At 39.8% G+C, this 22,616-nt stretch overlaps 2 protein-coding genes across 2 annotated transcripts in view; one reads left to right on the top strand and one right to left on the bottom strand.

Annotated features, from left to right (window-relative positions):
- PDE12 (phosphodiesterase 12) overlaps positions 1-3,246 on the top strand; it is a 5,676-nt gene extending 2,430 nt beyond the window's left edge. The window contains exons 2-3 of the mRNA XM_072420893.1: positions 1,344-1,422; positions 2,732-3,246. Coding sequence (XP_072276994.1) covers positions 1,344-1,422; positions 2,732-3,174 — 522 coding nt within the window. The 3' untranslated portion in view covers positions 3,175-3,246. The remainder of the gene's footprint in view (positions 1-1,343; positions 1,423-2,731) is intronic.
- A 3,221-nt stretch (positions 3,247-6,467) lies between these two features.
- Positions 6,468-21,781, bottom strand: ARF4 (ARF GTPase 4). Its single transcript, XM_072420892.1, has 6 exons — positions 21,569-21,781; positions 11,089-11,169; positions 10,380-10,489; positions 9,481-9,552; positions 8,135-8,260; positions 6,468-7,574 (listed from the first exon to the last, which is right to left on the bottom strand). Exons 1-6 carry the CDS (start codon positions 21,633-21,635, stop codon positions 7,488-7,490), a joined length of 543 nt encoding a protein of 180 aa, XP_072276993.1. The 5' UTR covers positions 21,636-21,781; the 3' UTR covers positions 6,468-7,487.
- Between the last annotated feature and the right edge of the window lie 835 nt (positions 21,782-22,616).

Raw genomic sequence — 22,616 nt, 5'->3', positions numbered from 1 at the left:
CCTGGTAACACAACAGGAAGTGAGGATTTATTTCCAATGTCTGGGAGATCCTCTTTACACCTATGCACACATACCGGATAATGAACGATTACTGACATATCTTTGGGTAATTGTTCATTCCAAAAAAGTGTCAGAAGATGATGATTCCTGTTGCAATGACTGATCCATCTTGATAGATTAATTCTAGCGATCTTCTGTGTATAGATGTCATTAGACAACAAACAATTGTGCACACAACCATGCCTGCCAGTATGTGTGTGACCTTTACACAATTATGGGTTTATATGTCGTCATTCGTGAATACTTGTTTATAGATAATTGTTCACAATGAACGATCCTCATGCATAGATAGCTTTAGATTGTTGTCAGGGGAGCAGGTGTCCCTATTGAGACCTATAGTGGTCCCCAGACACTGGCAATCAGGACAATTCGGGAGAATAATTCTCTCTGTGTTCTCTATTGAGAACACAGACAGCATAAATAAAAAAACTTGCCCTGGTTCTCAACTCTCAGCATAATCAAGTAGAAAGCATGCAGGTGAGAGAAGGTAAGGAGGCAGTGCTGCACCCTTTTTTATTTTTTTTTTTATTTTTAAGGGTGTTGCATTTAAAAAAAAAAAAACACACAAACAGAATTTATACTTTAAATAAAAGGGTTGTCTACACTTTTTTTGTAAAGTGAAAATCCTGAGTTTAAGTACTTTGAAGATAAAATTTTGTTTATTTTTTTTTAAGTGTAACACATCCCCTTTTCTGACGGAATAGGATTGCATAGCCTCCCAGGTTACCTACGGCTGTTCTTTCTGCACGTGTCCTGATATCGGGCATGCACAGAAAGAGCCCTTTCATCAATGGAAAGAAAAATTGTCGGTCTCACGCATGCACAGTGAGATTGGCAATCTTTTTTCCAATCTACATCACCCGATTTGAGGTCAGGTGATGCAGGAAGAAGAAGATGTCTGCACCCGGAGCTTCCTCTACGGAAGACAGATTTCGGGACGACGCGGGACCCAAACTACGAAACCTCCTGATGGATCGACTGATCTGCAGGATTAAAGGTAAGTGTGTTTTTTTTTATTATGGGTTCAGTTCCACTTTAAGCATTTACATAATCTAAATATTCCTGCTATCAAAAATTAATTTTTCAGCTTACTGCAAACTGTTACTTGGCTTTTTTCTAGTGGAAAGTAAACAGACGGCCATTATGGGTGTGCTGGATTCACCTATATGCTTTGTAGGGGTATATCATGGTGGAATAATGTGGGAAAGAAGTTTATTGTGCAGATATTTTGGTATCACCAATGCCCGAAATGAAAATGTTTTTCTTTCGCTTGTCATTTTCAGGTGACTGTTCTGGAGTCTATAAAAGACCCTTCTAGCAAAATATGTGTTGCCAACACGCATCTTTACTTTCACCCTAATGGTAAGTTATCTCAGATTGATTTGTAGATCTCTCATCTGCAGTCTTTAGTAGGTACAGTAGAATATTTAGCAGTGTGTTTAAAAAAAAAAAAAAAAAAGTGAATAAAGCTCAGAATCCTTATAATAGCTTTCATTTCCATACACAGAAATGTATTAGGAAAATTGAGCATTCACTTCCAAATTAAAACGGGAAGAAAAATGTATCAAATTTGTGTTATTCCTTTACAGAAAGTGTAAAAATGGCAAATATAGGTGTCTGCATTCTTCTTCACAAATTTGATATGCAATGTGCAAACTGAAAAATAATTCAAGATTTTGCTTCCCTTTAAATCTCTGAACTAATATTTAGTTGTATAACCAGGTTTTCTTCTTGTTGCACGGAATCCACTAACGTCTGATGCCTGAGTGCAGCGGGGTGCCGCTCTGCCCTCTCCATAGAGCTGAATGGTGCTGTATTACAGCATCTTTCAGTCTTTTGTCATTGAAAAAGGATTGTGAAAGATCCTTTCCAACGACAAAAAAAAAAAAATAAAAATAGTTAAACATGTAATATCTGTACAGTGGCATGTATAAAATAATTATATATATATTATATGAAGATTTCTTTGTTTTGGACTCAATACAGATATTTTGTATTGAATCCAATACAAAATTATTTGAATTTCTCGCCGCTCCTCTCGCCCGCACCGACATTACTGGGAAACCCCAGAGATCGTCTCTGCATTTGCCGGCTGAAGATCGAAGAGAAAGTTTCCCCAGGATCTGCGTGGACCAGCAGAACAACAGGGGACGCCAACGGAGGTAAGTGGGGTTTATAAAGTTTAAAGCAGCCTCGAATGAGACTCAGGATTACTGCTTTTTGCAGTCAAATAAAACACAAAGATTGCAAATGTCCAAATTTTTCTGTGGACCACCAAAATTTTCCCATGGGCCACTGGTTGGTGACTGCTGCTTTCGAGCTTCAACAAAATACCACCAAGGAGTTGTTTAACAAATGAGACATTGCACATCTCCTTTGTCTAATAGTACTACCTCCTCATGTTTTTTTTTTTTGCTTTGCTTTGCTTTAACCATCCAGTCAGGCTGACCTACAGTACAGTCAGTTTGTAAGGTATGTAGTGGGTTTAGGGAAATATATTGACAAAAAAAAAGTTTTTTTTCTCTGAGTTCCAGGTAAAAGCCAATGACAAAAAAAAAGTTTTTTTTCTCTGAGTTCCAGGTAAAAGCCAATCACATATTTTCTCCCTAAAAAAAAAATATAATTTTTTTCAAAAAGAATACAACTTTACATTTTTTTTCCATCTTTCTAGGAGGCAACATTCGTCTAATACAAATGGCTGTGGCTCTAACCCATGTTAGACATGTAGCCAATGAACTGTACCCCAGCATTCCTATAATATTCTGTGGAGATTTTAATAGCACGCCCTCTACCGGTATGTACAGCTATGTAAAAGATGGGACCATCGCTGAGGACCACCCTGATTGGATGTCCAATGGAGAGGAAGAACGCTGTAACATGGCTCTTAACCACCCCCTAAAACTGAAGAGTGCTTGCGGGGAGCCTGCTTACACCAATTATGTTGGGGGCTTTCACGGCTGTCTGGATTATATATTTATTGACTCAGACCGTTTAGAAGTGGAACAAGTTATTCCAATGCCAAGTCATGAAGAGATCACCAGCCATCAGGCTTTACCTAGTGTTTCACACCCTTCTGATCATATAGCACTTGTATGTGATGTCAAATTGAAGTAGGCCTATTTAATATAAAGAAATGACATAGAATATTTTTATGGTGCATTAACTATCATAAAATGTCTAAACCCAGCTGTTTTCTTTATTTCATGCTTTTGTATCCTTTTTACAAGAAAACAGGTGAGACAGTAAAAGGAATGAAGTTGGATATTAATGTGGAAGGGGTAGACCCCTTGTCCCACCTGAAAAATGTACTCATGTAAAGTGGAAATAAACTAAAAACAAACAAAAAAAAAAAATCATACTTCCCTGGCGCTGGACCTTCTTGTAATCTGGTCCCACGTTGTGGGGTTGCTCTTTGTCTCAGGGCTGGAGGGGCGCCACCATCTTCTATCTTTTCTTTCGGTCTCATGCGTGAGATCAGTATCTCTTTCCCTTTGGTCGAAAAAATGCCCCTTCGGCGCATGGCTGAGTTTAGAGCATGTCCAGAAGAAGCAGCCACGGCCTCCCGGGATGCGTGACTTAGGCATCCCGGGAGGCTCAGTGCTCCTATTAAGTCTTTATCACTGCAGCTGTGTTTTTTGTTTTACATAGTTACATAAAACAAAATTATTTAGAAGGGTTGTCTATCTACCCTTCTATGTAAAGTAAAAATGTTGAGTTTAGGTACGCTTTAATGACTGTCTGTTGGAGCCTGGGCAGGAAGTCCAAAAACAATACCCCAAAAATGTAACTGAAGACCTGTGCATCTAAAACCAGAAATGTATTATTTGTGATAAGTGCAGCAGTCATTGATTATGGTGGCTTTTTTGCACAGCCCAATCTCCTTTTATCTGACCTTCGTACACTCCCCTTCCCAGATACTAGAGAAGCAGTGCTGTCAAAAGAAGTGATGTTTTTTTTAATTTGTAGTTCAAATTATATTGATTATATACAGGTAGAGATTACAACAGGTAAACTAATACAAAATACTTAAAACAGAAAGGGTAAAATCACAGATGGTCCAGCCCCATTTAAAAGTTTGGGGTATCTGACTATAAATTAAATTCCCTATAACTTCATCATCTGAGAAAAAGTGCTAAATACCTCTTTAGCCCAAAGCGTTTCACCTATTGTTTTCTTGAGGGGCATTTGGTTTCTTTTCCTTTTTTATGTGTCAACTCACACTGCTGTGTAAGTGGGGAAACAAACAGAGAGAAGTCTGTATTTTCCTTTTTTTTATTTTGTATTGCTGTCAATCCATAAGTTGATGGGTACAGTCTGCTAAGATATTTTTTATTGCTGACAAGGCACAGCTTTAACAAGACTAGGAACAGTACAATATTGGGAGTTAAAACTACAGCCAGTAATTTTTTTAGGGTGATAACACTTACCGTCCTATAGACTCAACAGGAAGTGAGAACAACTTACCAATGTGATGTAAATCCCTATCCAGACAATTGTCAAAGGACAAAGTGTCCCCATTTAAACATTTCCACTTTATTCATGTTTGGATAGCAACTTAATTTTGAATTTATCATTTACTGGCATTGACAGTAACAATTTGAATTTAAAACTCTTGGCATGAACAGGCACAGCAAGTTGTTCTATCCTTTTCAACTATCCAAATGTGATCCAAAGAACCTTCATTAGAGGGGGGAGTGGGAAAAATATATTTCTGTCCAGTTCAAATGTATACCAGGGCAATGTCTCCTGTACAAGGGAGAATGGCAGAAAGCTATAATTGAGTTAAGCTGGCTCTGCGAGTGGGATTGGCCTCAAAAGGCGCCATAAAATGGAAGGTCTAAAAAGCCTGGGCAACCTCCGGAGGATCCCTGGTTAAGAACTGCTGTTGGTATAGTTCTTTTTTTTTTTTACAATGTGATGTCGAGACAATGCCAACTCAAGGCTCTATATTTGTTGTGAAGCTATCTTGTCATCCTAGGGCAAGTACAGGAGATATTTTTTGTAGTCCAAAGAAAATAGGTCCTCCACCAAACCAAATGATAAAGGTAACCCACATGGAGGATACAGAGCTTGCCATCAAATAATTTACCAGCAGGTATTCTTAGTGTCCATTAAAGAGGAACTAAACTTAAAAGTCCCCAAAAAAAAAAAAAATTACACTTACCTATAATCCCGCAGTTTAGTCAATAAATCCAAAGGTGTCTTTCATCGGGTACCATGCCATCCATCTTCGCACCGGTGCTCTGGGCGCCACCATCTTCGGCTCTTCTTCCTGGTTCTTTCTACGTCACCTGATCTCGCAAAGGGAAAAAAAACTTGACCAACTTGCACATGCGTGAGATCAGCAATTTTTTTTCCCTTTTCACAAAAAGCATCTCGGGCATGCGCAGAAAGAGCACCCAAGAGTCTCCCAGGATGCGTGATGTAGGTATCCCGGGAGGCTTTGCTCTCCCATTAAGCAATCGAGAATGGGGGAGCGGTGCTTTTTTTTTTTTTTTTGCACAAAAAATTAAAAAAAACTTTTTATGCAAAGTGAAAATTGTGAGTTTAGGTATGCTTTAGGACATATGTCTGCATTAAAACACTGCATGGGGGGGGGAATGAACTCCCAAGTGCCCGTGTGGGAGTTATATCATTTTGGGCCAATCAAGATGACCAAAGAGTCTACAGGAAGCGAAAGAAAAGATGGCTGCGCACTGTGGGAGGAGACAGGCGAGTACCACAGGTTTTGTTCAGCTTTAATACATTGCACCATCACTAATAAATCTGAAGGCCATTCAAATTAAATTTGTAAGTAAACCAATTTTCCCAATCATCTGCATCAGATATACCCTCCTCATATTGCTGTGTACTGAAATGGCAGCAACACAGTATATCAGGGAAGAATGGTGGGGACCTTTTTAGTCAATGTAGTGGCTGATGCCCGAATTCCTTCTGTATACAGAGCAGCTTCTGTCTGCATAAGTAGTTAGTCTGACCAATTGCTGCTGTCACAATTTACTGCATAGTTTAGGAAACACACCATTTGGAAAGGCCACAAACTATACCAGAGTGGCACTGCACATTAGAGAGGTCCGACGGTTTTGAAATATACAGGATGATCATACGCATAGCTCATAGCCAAAATGCAGATCAGCAGTCCAAAAATGTCACCTGGCACTTTTTAGGAAACCCTGCTGTTTTGGGTTGTTACTGATGAGTTGGTATGAAAAGGGCTGCCACCGGCCTACAGTTTCTTCCCACCAAGCTTTAAAAAATTTCTGGGTTGGGCACAGAATAGCCCCCCGTCAAAAACATTGATGGCACACAATCTAAATTAATCCTAAAAGAGTACATGAGCAGTAACACTTCTTATTCTAGCTCATTGCTATAATGGTGTTTCACAACAAATACACAAATAACAAAGGCACTTTTTTTGTTATTTTATTAGGAATATTTCTTAGTGGGGTATGAAGAAAAACATCAATTGTTCAGATCGAGGAATTTAAAAAAAAAAAAAAAAAAAAAATCTTTGCATCATGAAGATATGTTCACCAATAAACAATAAAATATCAGCAGAACTATGATACAATGGGCAAAAAACAGTAAAGCTGAAAAAAGCAACATAAAAAATATCCTAAAGTGAGACAATCTGCTGAGAGATAAAACAAGCGGAGGCCCTTTGCTGTAAGAGTGGCCAGTGGCTACTTCATGCTGCCAGCAAAGGGGTTATTGCATGCATGCTTAGACCAGCAACAGTCAATATTCCCCTCCCACCAAAACTCATTCTAAGGGAGAAAAAAAAATAAAGTAGCCTGGCTTTCTGACTTTTTTTTTTAAAAAAGAAATGAGAATCGGTGTAGGTAGTTTTGATAGTGTTTTTGTATTCCCCTGCTGGCATGAGCAAAATATATACTTAAATAACAAAAACCTCCTTTTGGTGTAGATGAGCAATAAATAGTTATGGAATGCTACGTTTTAATTCAGCAGAAAGTCTATGGAATGACACACAGGAGTCAAACTAGCAGTTCAGGGACACTTCTTTAAAACATGGATTAAGCAAGCGTCCGCAAAGTTTGCAATAAGTAACAGCTCTACTTGACACAGGAGAACTGCGACTGACTCGGAAATGACATTTTATGTTTGTTTGAAGGGGAAAAAAAGAAAGCATTCAATTCTATTGCATCACAATAATTATGTCCAGGCATGGGGAGGGAGAAGTAAAACCAGAAACCACTTTCACATAAGGGGGGATTTATTATTTTCTGTTTTAAGTCTAGCCACATTGCTTTGAAAGCAACATAAATGGCAACAAAGGAATCTGGAGACTTTGAGTGTTTGCTGCCCATTCCATTTCTTTAAACCATTTTTTTTTTTAGAACTAGTTTGGATGTTACGAGCCTAGACCACTCCTATACACTGTGTCCTCTGTCCAAGGCAAATCCTCATTAACGCTTGGAAAGCTCGTTAGATAGCCAGTCCAGTCCTTCATACAGACCCGTGCCCTGAGTTGCACATGTTGCTTGCACGTACCACTGAAAGATAAAAAAAAATGCCATCAATTACAAGGATCTCCTAACACACAGAATCATGTCTATTCTAATAAAACTTCATCCATTAAATGTGCTCTCTTTGTTAACAGTTATGGAGTCAGTAAATTAGCATGAAAACCACTGCACTACATATGTCAGCATGACCCCCCCAATCCGCCAGGACCAGGGTTTTGGGTCAACGGCAAGCCCTGTAGGAATTAGACATGTAGCCTCGCAGTAACATGCTCTCCGAGTGATACTTACTAATATGAATAGTGGATGTTGTAAGAAGAGCGACAAATTTATTTAGCATGTGTATCTGAGAAAGAAAATACAAGCATGTTGCAAAAACCAGGTTTTCTTCTTGAAAGTTCAGCCTAACAATTCAAATCATTGCATTGTGCAAAGTCCCAGGGCAGTGTTGTACATTACTGGTCACTGCAGCTCCACAAGTGAACCCTAAACAAACTGACAAATGCATCGCCAACATGTTTTCTGCACCATTCTAGCATTTAAAGTAAAGTAAACTATCGGGGAACATGCTCAAAGACAGCAATACTCACAGTCCTGTTGCGGAGAGTTTGAAGTGTCAGCTTGTCAGTCATCTCACTGATGGCCATGGCATTGGGCAAATCTTGTTTGTTTGCAAAAACCAGCAACACAGCATCCCTTAGCTCATCTTCCTGAAGCTAAAAAGACAAAAGTTTAAAGGTGTTATTCTGTAGTTCATAGAAAGAAAAGAACTGGTTTATTGGATGTATACTTGATTCAGTCTGAAATACTTTTTTTCCCTGATGTTTGTGTGAAACAGACAGCAAAGAATCAATTGCAAGTGTCTGGTGCCAACATTAAACATGATCTGACCAAAACTTGCAATCATTTTTCTTCTGTAGGTACCTTATGTAATTGTGGGAAGATTATTGTATTGTGTATTAAAGTTCCTTTAATTAACCAATCCAATCATTGTCAACCAGGGTTCATCTGGAGGTTGCCAAGGGCTCCTTGAGATTTGGCTGACCCATGTAATGGTGACCTAATAACTTTGCAGCCAATGCCACTTTGCATGACACCAAAGCTCTTTTTAGCCATCTGTAAAGGGGTATTTTTTCAACTGACCTATGATTTTAGCAGAGTTCCTGAGGACCTGAAAATTATTTTAAATAATCCTCAGGAAAATCTGAACTAGTCAATTTATAACCAAAACAATGGTTCTGTGTAGGGATTGGTTATCAATGCCTATACAGGTTGTCCCCAAGTTAAGGACAGCCGACATATGGACAACTCCTGGATATGAACGGGGCTTCCCTGTTCACTGGTGTGCAGGACAGAGGCTTGAAGGAGGGAGGGGCAGATTGCATGACTTGCAGAAGAAATCTTTTGCTAAACACAGCTGAGGTTGTGGGTGATCTTAAGAGCTGAGCTGATCTGTAGCATCTTGTAACTCTTTAATGACCATGACAAACCCTTTAGCCATTTCTTTCTGCATATCAAAGCACAGCTTGCTCCAAAAGTTCCATAAAGGTTTTTTTGTGCTTTGTTTGTGATTAGCTCACAGTGAGGATGTTACACAGTAACTGACACCACGCTGCCTAATATGTGGAGACAAACATCTGTCCTAATTGCATTTATTGAAATGTACCTGTTCCGACTTACATACAAATTCAACTTAACACACCTAAAGTCCCTATTTCATATCTAACCCGGGGACTACCTGTATATGTGATATTTATTGAAATTCCAACTCACACAAGCACCAAACCAGGGCTTTAAGTTACAACACTTAAACACAATTTATTTTCCAGAAACGGGAAGTTATTCCAGAACTGCCTGGCACATATACTTTATCTCAGTGACCTGTGTCCTCATGTTCTTTTAGCTTGAACCATGGGGTAGGGGTAAACATGCTTACCATTTTCTGTAACTCTTCTGCTGCTTCCTGGATTCGCTCTCTGTCATTACTGTCTACTACAAAAATGAGACCCTGGAAATAAGAACACATTTCTGATCAGTTGTAATCCAAATATATTATTATTAGTATTATTAATAAACAGGATTTATATAGGGCCAACATAATATGCAGCTCTGTACATTAAATAGGGGTTGCAAAAGACATACAAATACAGACAGTGATACAGGAGGAAGGGAGGACCCTGCCCCAAAGAGCTTGCACTCTAGGAGGTGGGGGAAGTAACACTCAATAGGAGGGTGGATAGCCTACTTTCCAAAATATCAAGGCCACACAACACTGGCAGTACAGAACCCTACTGCAACCATAACCATAAGCAGATTCAATACTGGCTAAGTGATCCGGACTCTGAAGAAGTCAGGATACAGATATCAGATAAATGCTGAACAGTCCTATATATTCCGATGTAATAAGGAGCAACAGCTTTAAGGTAAGCATTCTCATATTGGGGGGCTAGGACTGTAAGGCCCTCAGATCATTTATAATAAATGTGGCCATGATATGTTCAGCAAGTAATTATTGGTTATACTTTATGTAACATTTGCAGTCCAGAGCAAGTTTTTTCCCCTCACCAGGTCTCCTCTGCGATTAGCCTTGAAAGACATTTCTTTGTATGGTAAGTTGAGGAAGTTCTACTCTAATGTATTACTCCCACCTATTGCAGTATTCCCTTCAGTGTGACGCACCAATCCAAAGAATGGCGGGGCTGAAGTTTGGATGGTTAGGGATATTTTATTTCTTACAGCACACAATTAAAATCCATCAGTTCACCTGCAAACACTATGAAAGTTTAGCAGAGCAATAACTACTTTTGCAGGGGTTATGCTTTGTATAATGGATACCTGTGTATTCTGGAAGTAATGTCTCCACAGGGGTCGGATTTTATCCTGGCCACCAACATCCCAGACGGTGAAACAGATATTTTTGTATTCTACGGTTTCCACATTGAAACCTAAAAAAAGAAAAAGCAAATATAGCAAATTTATACGCGCACGTTATCACAATGTTATGTGTAACAGAAAAAGCAACTAACTTCCAGCAAAAATTACATCTTGGGATGACACTTCTCAGCAAACCTATACAGAACTGCACTTCAAGTGTATGTATTTTTCTCTTATACAGTCCCACATGATAAACAAACTAACATGAGAAATCTAAAGATCTTCCTGATTATTTTAGGCCTTAGAGACTGAACCAAAGCTTGAATAAATACAGCACTGGAAAATACATATATACCCACTCACCATCAGCTCCATATACTACAAAGTGTAACAAATAGGACGGTGTTATTTTAGTTTTAAATAAACCTTAGGAAATGCCAACTGTAGAATAATCCTATAGAACTGGATTATGTAACTAGAACAAAGTGATGGATTTTTACACCTCTTCTGTACAGTAAAAATCTGCTTTGGCATCTTTTTCATATAGACTGGATTTGGGTGACTGAGCTGCCCATGTGAGTATAAATGTCGGGGTATATACCTGACATTTGCAATGCTTTTTAACCAAACATTATCTTCAGAATAAGAACAGTTAGTGAAGTTTACTCACCAATTGTTGGGATGGTTGTGACAATCTCTCCGAGCTTCAGCTTGTACAGGATTGTTGTTTTTCCAGCAGCATCAAGACCAACTGTAGAGGGAAACAAAATTGATTAAAGAATGGTTCGACAGCAACCCCCTAAAAATATACTGCATGTTCCCCCACCTAGTTCCAATTTATTCAGATTCAGCAAATTAGCCACTGGGGATAAAAATGCGCAAGTTCTTGAACATTTTTTTTTTCAAGTAACTGGAAAGTTTTCATAAAAGCTTGAGCACAGTTACAATGGTCATCAGGTATATTTACACTCTACACAATGGTCATCTGAGAAGTTTTCTTTTTCGTGGTGTTCCAATCAATATTAGTAAAATAGGACACAAGTTTTACTAATATTAAATCTATTTATATAGTGCCAACTATTACATAGCACTGTACAAGAAAGAGGGGTTGAAAATGACAAATACAAACAAACAATGACACAGAAGGAAGAGACGACCTGAAATTTTTTTACTAAATTATGTTCATGAGTTGACACTTCTGGGGGTGTCAGATGCTGGTCCCCCAAACCCCAATTTGCGCTAAGGTTTCTGCATGTCAGTTTGTGGCTCTGTTTAGGGATTTCCTTCGACATCCTGTCCTAATAAAGAGCAAGGCATATCTCCTAAAGCCATCAATGTTCGGAGTCTACAATAGAAGCTGTACTAAACCGGGAGGGTAAAGGATAGCCACACAGTGCTGAAACACCGGAGAAATATAAGCAGAAACTATCAACTGAAAACCTCATTGTAAAATTAAATTATTATTCACAAAAGAGGCTATGTAAAATATTAAGGGGGAAAGAAATAATTTACACTGGTATAGCTCTTCATGTTTCTACTGAATATAGAACACTTGCTTACAAGTCCGAGTGGGAAGATAAGATTCAAAACAGGTTGGGCCAGTTCACTCTATGGAAACCAGTTTACAGACAACAGAATGTATTCAAATGTATCCATGAATAATACCTGAAGGCAGAATGCTAACATATCTACCTGGCCTGTTTTCTTGTGACACTGACCACATTTATTACAACAAACAGGGCAGCACACAGAAAAAGACAGACATTAATGTAGCAGTGCTTTACTAAAATGCAAAGAAACCAATGCATTGGTGGGAAGATCAGACATTGATCTCTATGTAATGTCCTTGCATATCACACACTGCATGAGGTACATAGCAACTAACAGCTACATAATGTGAACAAGCCCTTAGTGCCCCAATGTATTAGAAACGGCCATCATATAAAACAGGGCCATTCATTTACTCTACTAAACGTACACAAAGCTTGGCACAAAAAGTACGATCTAAAGTGTCAGCAAGATGCAAATAAATACTGGAAATGGCACTTGGCCAATCATAAAAGTAAATGTCAGAAATCTTTGGTTTCTCCCTGCTAATCAAGCTAAAACTTAGCCAATGCCAAAGCAGCATTTTTACTTCATGCCGTCCTAAATTAGGAAAACCGAGCCATTGCCTTCAATATAGGGCCCAGACATGGCAATGCTTACTTTTCCTGCCAAAATGTGCACTATGGGTATGAGGATCCGGGAAGTAAGCACATCCTGTTACTATAATCAAATAACAATGTGCCAAGGCTGCTGCAGGTTTTAGTCAAGCTTTTCAGAAGAGTATTTGGGTCGGAGATAAAAAAAAAAAAAGACACTAATATATTCTAATAGCAATTGTTCTGTCATTTATATCAACTTGGATTTTAGCATACCTGCATACAAGAGTCAAAGCACCAATACATGATGCCAGATGTGGTAAATACATTAAAGCTGATGGGGTTGGGATTTCATATATGCAAAAATAAATATATATATATATATATATATATATATATATATATATATATATATACACATATACACACACACGTCTATAATTTTATTAGCCACTGTATATTTTGTTCAAACTTTTTAATGCTCACCCCCTTAGCACGCCCCATGTTTCCATCGTTTTTGTATTACCAGAACTGGTCTGTGGTGTTACCTCCTCCTGTAAGGAGTGGGTAAACTTCCAGCTATCAACAAGCCTTTCCGTTGCAAATCTGAAGTTTTTTTTCCGCCACATCTGCTTTCATTATTTGAATGGCCAAATTAAATAAGCAAAAAGGATCATTGAAGGTCATTAATTTAAGTAATTAAAGATATTAGGATGAGAAAAAAAGTAAACTGTCGGTATTCAGGTTTTAGATGGTTTTGCTGATGAGAGTTCCAAAACGGACAATCAGGTGCCAGTTTAACTGTTACTAACTGCTCAGCCCACCTGCACAAATAGTCTTTATTAAGGTAAAATGTTCCTCTAGTGGAGAGAAAACACATGTAGCTCTAACATAACAGACCTCCGCATTCCTTAAATTCCAACTGGTAGGAGAGCTAGGAAGAGACACAGTAAGAGTTCAGTTCAAGATAAGCAAATGGTCATGTAGACCTTGAAACCAGGCCCATGTGCTGCTCCTAAAAAAAGGATTACTTTTCTTCGTGACCATATATATATATATAGATTTGAGCCCGCTGTCTCATAGGAAGGCTCCCCAAGGTTTCCTCCTTTCTTATAAGCAATATAATTTTCTGGACGATGCCTAGAAAACCAGATTTGCACATATAAATCTCAATATAAATGAATAGAGAAGGACTGAGCATACGTGATTACAAATGACCATTTCCGAGGTCGCTTCAAAAAACTACAACTAATTAGTTTGTACTGTGAACGAGCGCTAATAAATCATCATCAATGTTAACATCCTGCTGGTCATCCCAATATACTGTACGTCAGATCATCGTCTAATAAATTCCCAACCTCCTGCAGGGCAGATCAATGTCTATTAAATTAGGATGCTGTAATGTTTTACCTACTAGAAAACTAAACATACAATTTAAAAATTCTTCCTTATGGAATAAAATTAATAAAACAATCAGAACCATTTGTAACACAGGCTAAAGTTCTCCATTTGTCTCTTTTGCTTAACGCAGAGCTAAGCAAATAAACTAAAGTGTGCAGGCAGGTTCTTTAATGAAGGGTCACAGGTGAAGTCCCTTCTGCAATACATTTATACCGGCCGGTTTGCATTTTTTTTTTAAAAATTGCACGCCTGTCCTAGCTCTATTAGGGGCACCGCCATCACTCATTCACACGGTCCTCTCCTAAATCGGGTCTTTGGCCATCAGCTAGGCCGGAACCAGCATGCACTGGAGTAAACTTAGTCGGGATTTTCCAGAATTCCATGATGATCATACGCAACTCTGTGTTCTTTACAAAAATGATTGCAAACAGGCAAGTATGTTATTGAAGAAGGTACATCCCTGTCTGTTTTGCAATAAACCACCTGACTGCATGCAATTTTTATATTTTACAATAATACATTACCTATAAAACATTATCCCCCATATTTTAAAAATGAGTCATGTTAAAAAAAAAAAAACTACCTGATTTTTGTCAGGTAGTCAGGTTTTGTCAGGTTTTGTCAGGTTTGACTATAAATAACTGTCAAACCTGTGCATATAAAAAGAAACCAAAACTGGCAACAAAGCTTACTGCTAAAAAAAAAAAAAAAAAAAAAAAAAAAGGCCTTTAACACTTTTCTCCTTCTGAGATGTTGACACTTCCAAGAGTGTCGGTGTCCTGGTCACATGCTGAGCTCAGTGGCTCCCCCTGCCAATCTACAAGTAACTACAGGACGCAGTAACAGCCAGTGTTCAGCAGAGCAGGTAGCAGAAGAGTTGGGTATTCACTGGTTTAGATTAAATTATTTGGAGGGAAATTCCTAACATAGAAGCAGATAAAAGAAAACTGAGTCACACATATAGCAAAAATACAAAGAACCAATGTTTTTTTTTTTTTTTACTTCTCTGTGAGAAGTGAGCTTTGTGGACAGTTTTTATTACCTCTCAGGGCCACAATTTGAAGAAAAATACCAGTGTTTTTACAATGGAATGTCAAATTTGCCAGCTATGAAACATGACGTTTATTGTAGTAAATACATAAAAATAGATAAATTTCCTTAAAACGTACTTAAACTGAGAAATTTCAATTTACATAAGAGGGTAGACAACCCCTTTATGTAGAGTAAAAATTCTGTTTGTTTTTTTTGTAAGTGCAACACCACCCCCCTTTTTTTTTTAAAAAAGCAGAATGAATGGGAGCACAAAAATGGGAGCACCCAAGAGCCTCCAGCGATGGGTGACGTAGGTATCCCGAGAGGCTCTTGGGTACTCCTTCTGTGCATGCCAGAGCCCTTTTGTCAAAAGGAAAAAAAATTGCCGATCTCACACATGGGCAGTGAGAGCAGCAAGTTTTTTTGCCATCTACGTCACACGATCTCACGCCTGGGTCAGGTGACGTAGAAACAAGAACCCGGAAGAGGAGAAGATGGCGGCGACCGGAATGCCAAAGACGGATAATGAGACCCGATGGAAGTGACCTCCAGATGGATCAGACTGCTTTGGGGGATTAAGGTAAGTGTATTTTTGTTATGGGGGACTTTTGAGTTTAGTTCCTCTTTAAGCCACTGGTGATTATTTCATCCACTACACATGGTGGGAATGCGCTGCCAACTGAAATGACTGCATCTTGTTTTACATGCCATTACAAATACCAAATTCAGAGAAGCTGTTAAATATATCCTGGACAAAAGCTGTTATGCAAACAATCACAAGAGGATTGTCATCAGGCAGCGGTCTGGGCACATCACCTGGCAGAACATTACACCTGCAGGGCATGTGTGACCTTAGCTGAACAACCCTTCTCTTGCTGCTGTGATACCCTCCTGTAATAGAGACGCCTTATGAACAACAGTTCCGTGTTAAATTGCTAAGCTTTTACCAAGCAGCTGTCATTACAGGGAATATGACTCCATCAGAAGCATTGTGGCATTCTGCATCACCTGGACGACCTAAAGAACCAACGCCAATATGGTGAGCAGTGCACCTGCGCGGTGGGTTATAGAGGACATTGCTTACTGTTTGCAAAGGACAGCGTACGTTATTCTATTCTCATTAAAAATCTCTTAAGATTTGTTTGAGAATGAAGAAGCCTTAAAATGACCTTTGACAGCTTTTGGAATGAGCGACAAATGCAATATGAAACAATAAAATGTTCCAAATCCAAGATATTCAAAATACTGTACAGTATATCAAACACATGAAGGTATTTTCAGTGTTTCAGCAAAAGATTAAATCCTTTGGAAGCATATTTGTACCACCACAGGAGCAGAGAAAAGAACTGACCATCTGCTACACAAAAACAGGTCAGATATTCTCCCAACTGTGTCACACATGGAACAAATACAAAGCACCGGTGTTTAATAGATAAGTGGCTTGCTGCTCAAATGATGGGGAGGAGCAATTCACATAAAACTGGTACTAATAATGGACTTACTAGCTTTGATTATGCACACACGTCTAATCCCACTTGTCTTGTATTGCCCCGGTATCAATTCAGCCAAAAGTGAAAATGACTTGTTTGTAATGCATGTAAAGTGCACTACAACAATGGGCCTGATTTATTAAAGCTCTCCAAGGCTGGGGAGGATACACTATCATCATTGAACCTGGGTGATCCAGCAAACCTGGACCAGGAGAAGTTGGTCTGGTCATTCTTCAACTTCATGATCAAGCCCTACCAGCGCTCTCATCAGTGTCCAAAGAGGATGGAGAGTAATAACACTTGGTGGACAGGGGTGGGGTAATTGGTGCAGAGAAAATCAAAAGTTCTCCTAAGGATTTCTTGGCCACCAGGTTATTAACCTGCGAGACCATCACCTAATCTGGGAGACTCATCTTGCACCTACAAGCCTGTCCAGTCATACCTTCAGAAAGCTGCAATACCACAGCAAGAATCCTAAATCTCCAGTGCTTCTGCTTTAAAGTGAAATTACAGGCAATGTGCTATTTGTTCTTAATAACGTTAACACTCTGGCCTTGGCAGCGCTAGGTTTTCATGCATGCTCAGTGAGATCGGCTCTTTTATCCCCTTCACATTGGGTACGTCACCCGATCTTGCACCTGCACAGTGCAAGATCGGGTGACTTAATAAGAAGAATGGAAAAGACAGAAGATGGGGGCACCTGGCGCTTCCTCTGCGCCGGGATGAAAAGGAATCCCAGGACGACGCGGGATCCGATTGCAAAAATGACCAGCGCCATTGAGGGATCTGTGGGATTGAAGTGAAGGTATGTGTGATTCTGTGGTTGTGTGTGGTTTTGTTTTTAGTTTAGTTCCGATTTAATGCTAGTTAGCGACATGACTATGTAATTTTTAGAGTGCTGCATTATATGTTGGAGCTAAATAAATACTGTGTAATAATAATAATAATAATAATATTAAAGGGGTTCTAAAAAAGAGGGGAACGGAATGTTGACTAACAGCGAGGGAGCTTTTACTATTGTTGAAGGTTTTATTACTTATTCCCAGTAATATGAAAAGCCACAGTTTGTTCTCTGCCTTTGCTTAGGACTGACAACTATGATCTCCACAGCAGTCAGAACCTTTCTAAAGACATTGTTATTATTTGATCTTCTACTAGACAACAGCGGAATTAATGGATTGTAAGAAAACAGGCACATGGGATTAAAAAACCAGGATTCATGATCCTTATCAGAGGTTTAATCTTAAAAATCTTTTGCATTCCAGGATACACCCACCCCAGCAAATCCAAGATCCTGTTGTAAATAGACTGCAAATTGTGCCCTCCCATTAAAGCAGAACTAAAAAAATAAAAAAATCAAATATCACCCTTACATTTTTATCCAGCAGATCCCTCGATGGCGCTGGTCCTTCCTGCAATTCGGTCCAGCGTTGTCCTGGATTTCCTATTCGTCCCGGCGCGGAGGAAGCCTCAGAACCGCCTTCTTTACTTTTCTTTCTACTTCACCGGATATCGCACTGCGTAGGTGTGAGATCGGGTGACATAGCGGCTGTGCAGGGGAAAAAAAATTCAATCTCACTGCGCATGCGTGAGATCGGCATCTCTTTCCCCTTGGTGGAAAGGAGAAAGAAGCAGCCAAGGCTTTAAAAAAAAAATAAAAATTTTTTAATTTATTTAGAAGAGTTGTAAACCTTACAATGTAAAGTAAAAATGTTGAGTTTAGGTACATTTAAATAATAGATGAGGTTTCCTAAAATTGGAACAAATGCTGCAAAAACAGCTACAATATCACATCAACTGTTAAATACGGTTAAAAAGTCAGTTTAGATGAGTTGCGTCCCTCCTTCCACATCACAAAGGAGTCCCGGAACAGGAAGATGAACAGATTACACAAGACTGGAACAGACATACAGGAAGAATAGGACAACGTGGAGACACAAGGCTGAACGCTTCATTCACACACACAGTATGGCACGCTGCAAGTCTGATGTGTCACATTCCTGAATAACAAAGGGGCCGAGATGGGCTGGGAACCTGCTGCTTGGAGTGGAAGTGATGTGGATATCCCAGAGGGCGTAGGGCGAGTTCTCATGGTGACGTTGTGAGATTAGAATATCCTAGAGTCTCCGTTCAGATGTAATTCACATGCTGAATATGTGTGAACAAAGCAATAAGCCTGGATCTACACAATCTTCATGAAATCTGCTTCAAATACTAACTCTCAGCCAAGGGAACATTACCATAAACACAACACTATTTTTCTGGTTTAATATTATTATTAAACAGGATGTATATAGTGCCAACATATTATGCAGCGCTGTTCATTAAATAGGGGTTGTAAATGACAGATACATGAGGAAGAGAGGACCCTACCCTGAAGAGCTTACAATCTAGGAGGTGGGGAAAGTAACACACAATAAAAGGGGTTCATATATAAAGGAAATAGCATTTAAAAATTGAACTGCAATAACACCTGCAAACAAATCACAAGCTGAATCACTTGGAAACCAACTTATTGCAGGGTTTACAGATCAATCTTACCACCTTGGCAATTTAGGTGGCTGTACAAGTGACAAACCTATAAACCTTTTAGAATTGGACAAAACTACCCTCTTCTTACAAAAAAAAAAAAAAAAAAAAAAAAAAAAAAACACTTTTACAGTCAGGTGTGGAGGCTTTGCATGCAGTGTATTAAAGATGGAATTGTAGAAAAAAGGTGATGAGTGACATTGTATGTATAGGTAACCTAGTAGAATAAAGGCACCAAAGTTATCCCAAAGACATCATCCTCGTGCAATCAACTTTAATGACAAATGGGCACTGGAACAATTTTTAGGGTCCTTTCATACCCATGGTGAAAAATGGCATGGTTGGGTGTCCTGGGAACACAGAAAAAGACACCCCAAGTAACCAAATTTAAACATGGCTGCGGCGCGATTCTTTAAACAGCAACAAAACCAGATTTGTTGGGATCTCCCACAGCAATATGATAACAATTGTGCCAATCCCCTGCCATTCACTTGAATGGGTGCAGATGGGACAGCGGTGAGGGCATTGGGAGACTGAAATGGCCCTTAGAGATTGCGGAAGGATTACACAATTAACTTTTTCTGCCAAGATATTCACCAATCGATCTGTACTGGTAATTATCCAAAAAATACATAGGATCCCTTCCTGCTCACTTTCCCTTTGTGTTCCAGAGGAAAAAAGTGAATAAAAATGTACCCAATAGTACACAGAAAGCAAGAAATACCCAGACAGGTGCCTTAGCGTCTACACTATACAAAAGTGTTTGGCTGGACGTGCAGCGTAATCATGGCTTTTATGTGTTAAGGGAGACGATTTCTTGACCTTGTCTATATAAAGCAAGGCTGTACCCCGATTCAACCCTTTTCTATACACCGCCACCCTTTCTATGAGCAACACAAATACCTGTAACAAGGGAATCCTACAAAAAAAGGAATGAGAAAATCAATGAAGGATGGATAGAAGAACTTCTATAATAGTATAATGTCTCGTACATGTAGCTAGTGACAGAATAAATATCAGCCATTCGGAATGAAGGTCTGTAGAAGTTTGGCTTCCTCCAGAGGTTGCTCAATCTGTGGCTGATTGGTTAGATATGAAGTCGATCGGATACATGTGCCTTGTGAATAGGAATATTAAATTGCCAGACGAAGGTCTGTGGAAGTCTGGCTTCCTCAATCTGATTGACTTTATATTTAACCAATCCGTTACACGGAGCTTGTGAATAGGATAAATATCCTTGCCTACGACGGTCTATGGAAGCCCAGGGTGCCTCCAGAGGTTGCTCAATCTGTGGCTGATTAGTTGGATATGAAGTCAATCATGTGCCTTGTGAAATATATATATATACACACACACACTGCGCTGGGCGCACCACCCGGTACTTTTTGGGTCATTATTCAGGGGCTTCCACCCACCTAGAATTTCTTCCCACCCAGCTTACAAAAATTTCTGGGTTGAGCACTGATAGAGATATATATATATATATATTAGGATTATTACTATTCTCTAGGTGTATGGAAGTTGGGCTTGCACAATCTGTGAATAGGAATACTACCATTCCCTATGAAGATCTATGGAAGCCTAGGGGGCCTGAAGAGCTGTACCGATTGACATATCTATGAGTGCCGGAGCAAAATGCCGCCAATGATCTTCTGTCTATAAATCCTCATACAGACATCAGGCGGATCTTTCTCAGCAATAGACAAACGAACGAGCGCTGTACACACACCGGCCCATCTGTGGAGGAGGGGGAAAGATGAGCAAGTTGCACTCCGCTGTGCTCTCCCACATAGATAATCACATTATTATTAAACCAGTTTTATATAGCACCAACATATAACACAGCACTGTACATTAAATAGGGGTTACTAATGACAACCAGATACAGACAGTAACACAGGAGGAGGAGAGGACCCTGCCCTGAAGATCTTACAATCTAAGAGATTGGTGAGTTTTTCACTAATCGATAAAGTGAACACACATCAGATTATTCTCACGGTAGAGCCGACGTGTGTAAGGTTTAACGGGGGGCATTCTGTGCATTGCATGGTGCAGATCTCTAGTAAGTCGCTATGGAATAATAGAAAGGATCCAGCACCTGAAATGTATTACCAGGAACCCCCAGGAAAAGGTTACAAAAGACACATATATACATAATATTAAACAGCATTTATATAGCACCAACATATTATGCAGCGCTGTACAATAAATAGGCGTATATCTATACAAACAGATATATATTTATTATATGGCACATGAGCATGTGATTGCTATATCTCCTAGATTGTAAGCTCTTCGGGGCAGGGTTCTCCTATTTATTGTACAGCACTGTGGAATATGTTGGCGCTATATAAATCCTATTAATAATAATAATATACAGGCCAGGTCCCCACATATAATATAGAGAATATTGCAGGCACCTGAGCAGACATAACGATCCTTATGAATAGTGTCTGACACCCCAGAGCCTCCCTGTCCCCCCATGTGTCTCCCCCCATCCCTGGGTCAGGTAGCTGCTTCTCCCCCGGGTCAGGATAGGCCCCAGGCCACTCACCCATCAGAATCCGCATCTGCTTCTTGCCGAAGAGCCGAGAGAAGAGCGAGGAGATGGTGAGGCCCATGGTGGCGGGTTAGTGCTGGCTGGCCGCTATGCTGCTGTGTTCTGTGCCCGGCGGATACTCGTCTCTCTGCCACGTCACGATCAGCCCCGGCAGCGCTTCCAACGCGGTCCAAATGACGTCACGAGCGCCACATCCCGAGCTGCACCGGAAGTGGGGGAAGGGAGGGGCGCGGTCTAGCCTCACGTGATTCAGCGGGCGTGGTCAGCGAGCAAAGTCCAGCTACGAATGCACGAGAAGGGGGCGGGGTATTGGAGAGTAAGGTAACCACGCCCATTCCAGCTGGCAGCTAAGTGAAAGGGTGTGTCAGTGTCCTGTGGTAACTGAGCACCTTTCGCTGGGTGAATGTGACAGCCTAAGTATGTCAGGATGACTGAACATTATTATCAGGGTATTATTTCATTCTGTCACCTTTTAATTCACTTCCTGTCCTTGTGACACCAATAGGTGAAGCAGTAGGAACAACCAATAACATATTTTTAATAGTTTTCAATCATTTCCAAGTGAGAGAGGTAAAGGGAGGACATCTCCTAGATTGTAAGCTCTTCAGGTCAGGGTCCTCCTGTGTCACTGTATCTGTGTTTGTTATTTGCAAACCCTATTTAATGTACAGCGCTGTGTTATATGTTGGCGCTATATAAATATTCAATATCTATAATCTATTATATCATTATGATCATTGTACCTGGGACAATCATACGTCTTCACCTTGTGTGAAAATCATTCATCTGAACAGAGGTCACTAACATAATTTAAATGAACGACCGCTTTTGTTTCTCACGCAATGCAGCGCCTCCCACTCGCCCTCCCCCCTCTCTTCTGTACAGTGTTCTATGGTTGCTAGAAGCAATCACCGAAAGCATACCTAAGTTCAGAAATTTAGATCGCCTAGGCCAGGGGTCAGCAACCTTTACTATCAAAAGAGCCATTTTGCCTCCTCTTCCACTAAAGAAAAATAGTCTGGAGCCGCAAAACATAACACAG

The sequence above is a fragment of the Pyxicephalus adspersus genome, chromosome 8 (assembly GCF_032062135.1).
Source record: "Pyxicephalus adspersus chromosome 8, UCB_Pads_2.0, whole genome shotgun sequence".
Taxonomy (NCBI): domain Eukaryota; kingdom Metazoa; phylum Chordata; class Amphibia; order Anura; family Pyxicephalidae; genus Pyxicephalus; species Pyxicephalus adspersus.
Note: the sequence above shows the minus strand (reverse complement) of the source record. Positions and strands in the feature narration are given on the sequence as shown.

Bases quoted from the DNA above. Each gene is read 5' to 3' on its own strand.
- ARF4 (XM_072420892.1), bottom strand. From the start codon at position 21,635: ATGGGCCTCACCATCTCCTCGCTCTTCTCTCGGCTCTTCGGCAAGAAG. The intron at 11,170-21,568 runs GTGAGTGGCCTG...TTCCCTCTACAG, and splicing joins GCAGATGCGGATTCTGATGG to TTGGTCTTGATGCTGCTGGA. The intron at 7,575-8,134 runs GTGAGTATTGCT...TTTATCTTTCAG, and splicing joins AAACTCTCCGCAACAGGACT to TGGTACGTGCAAGCAACATG.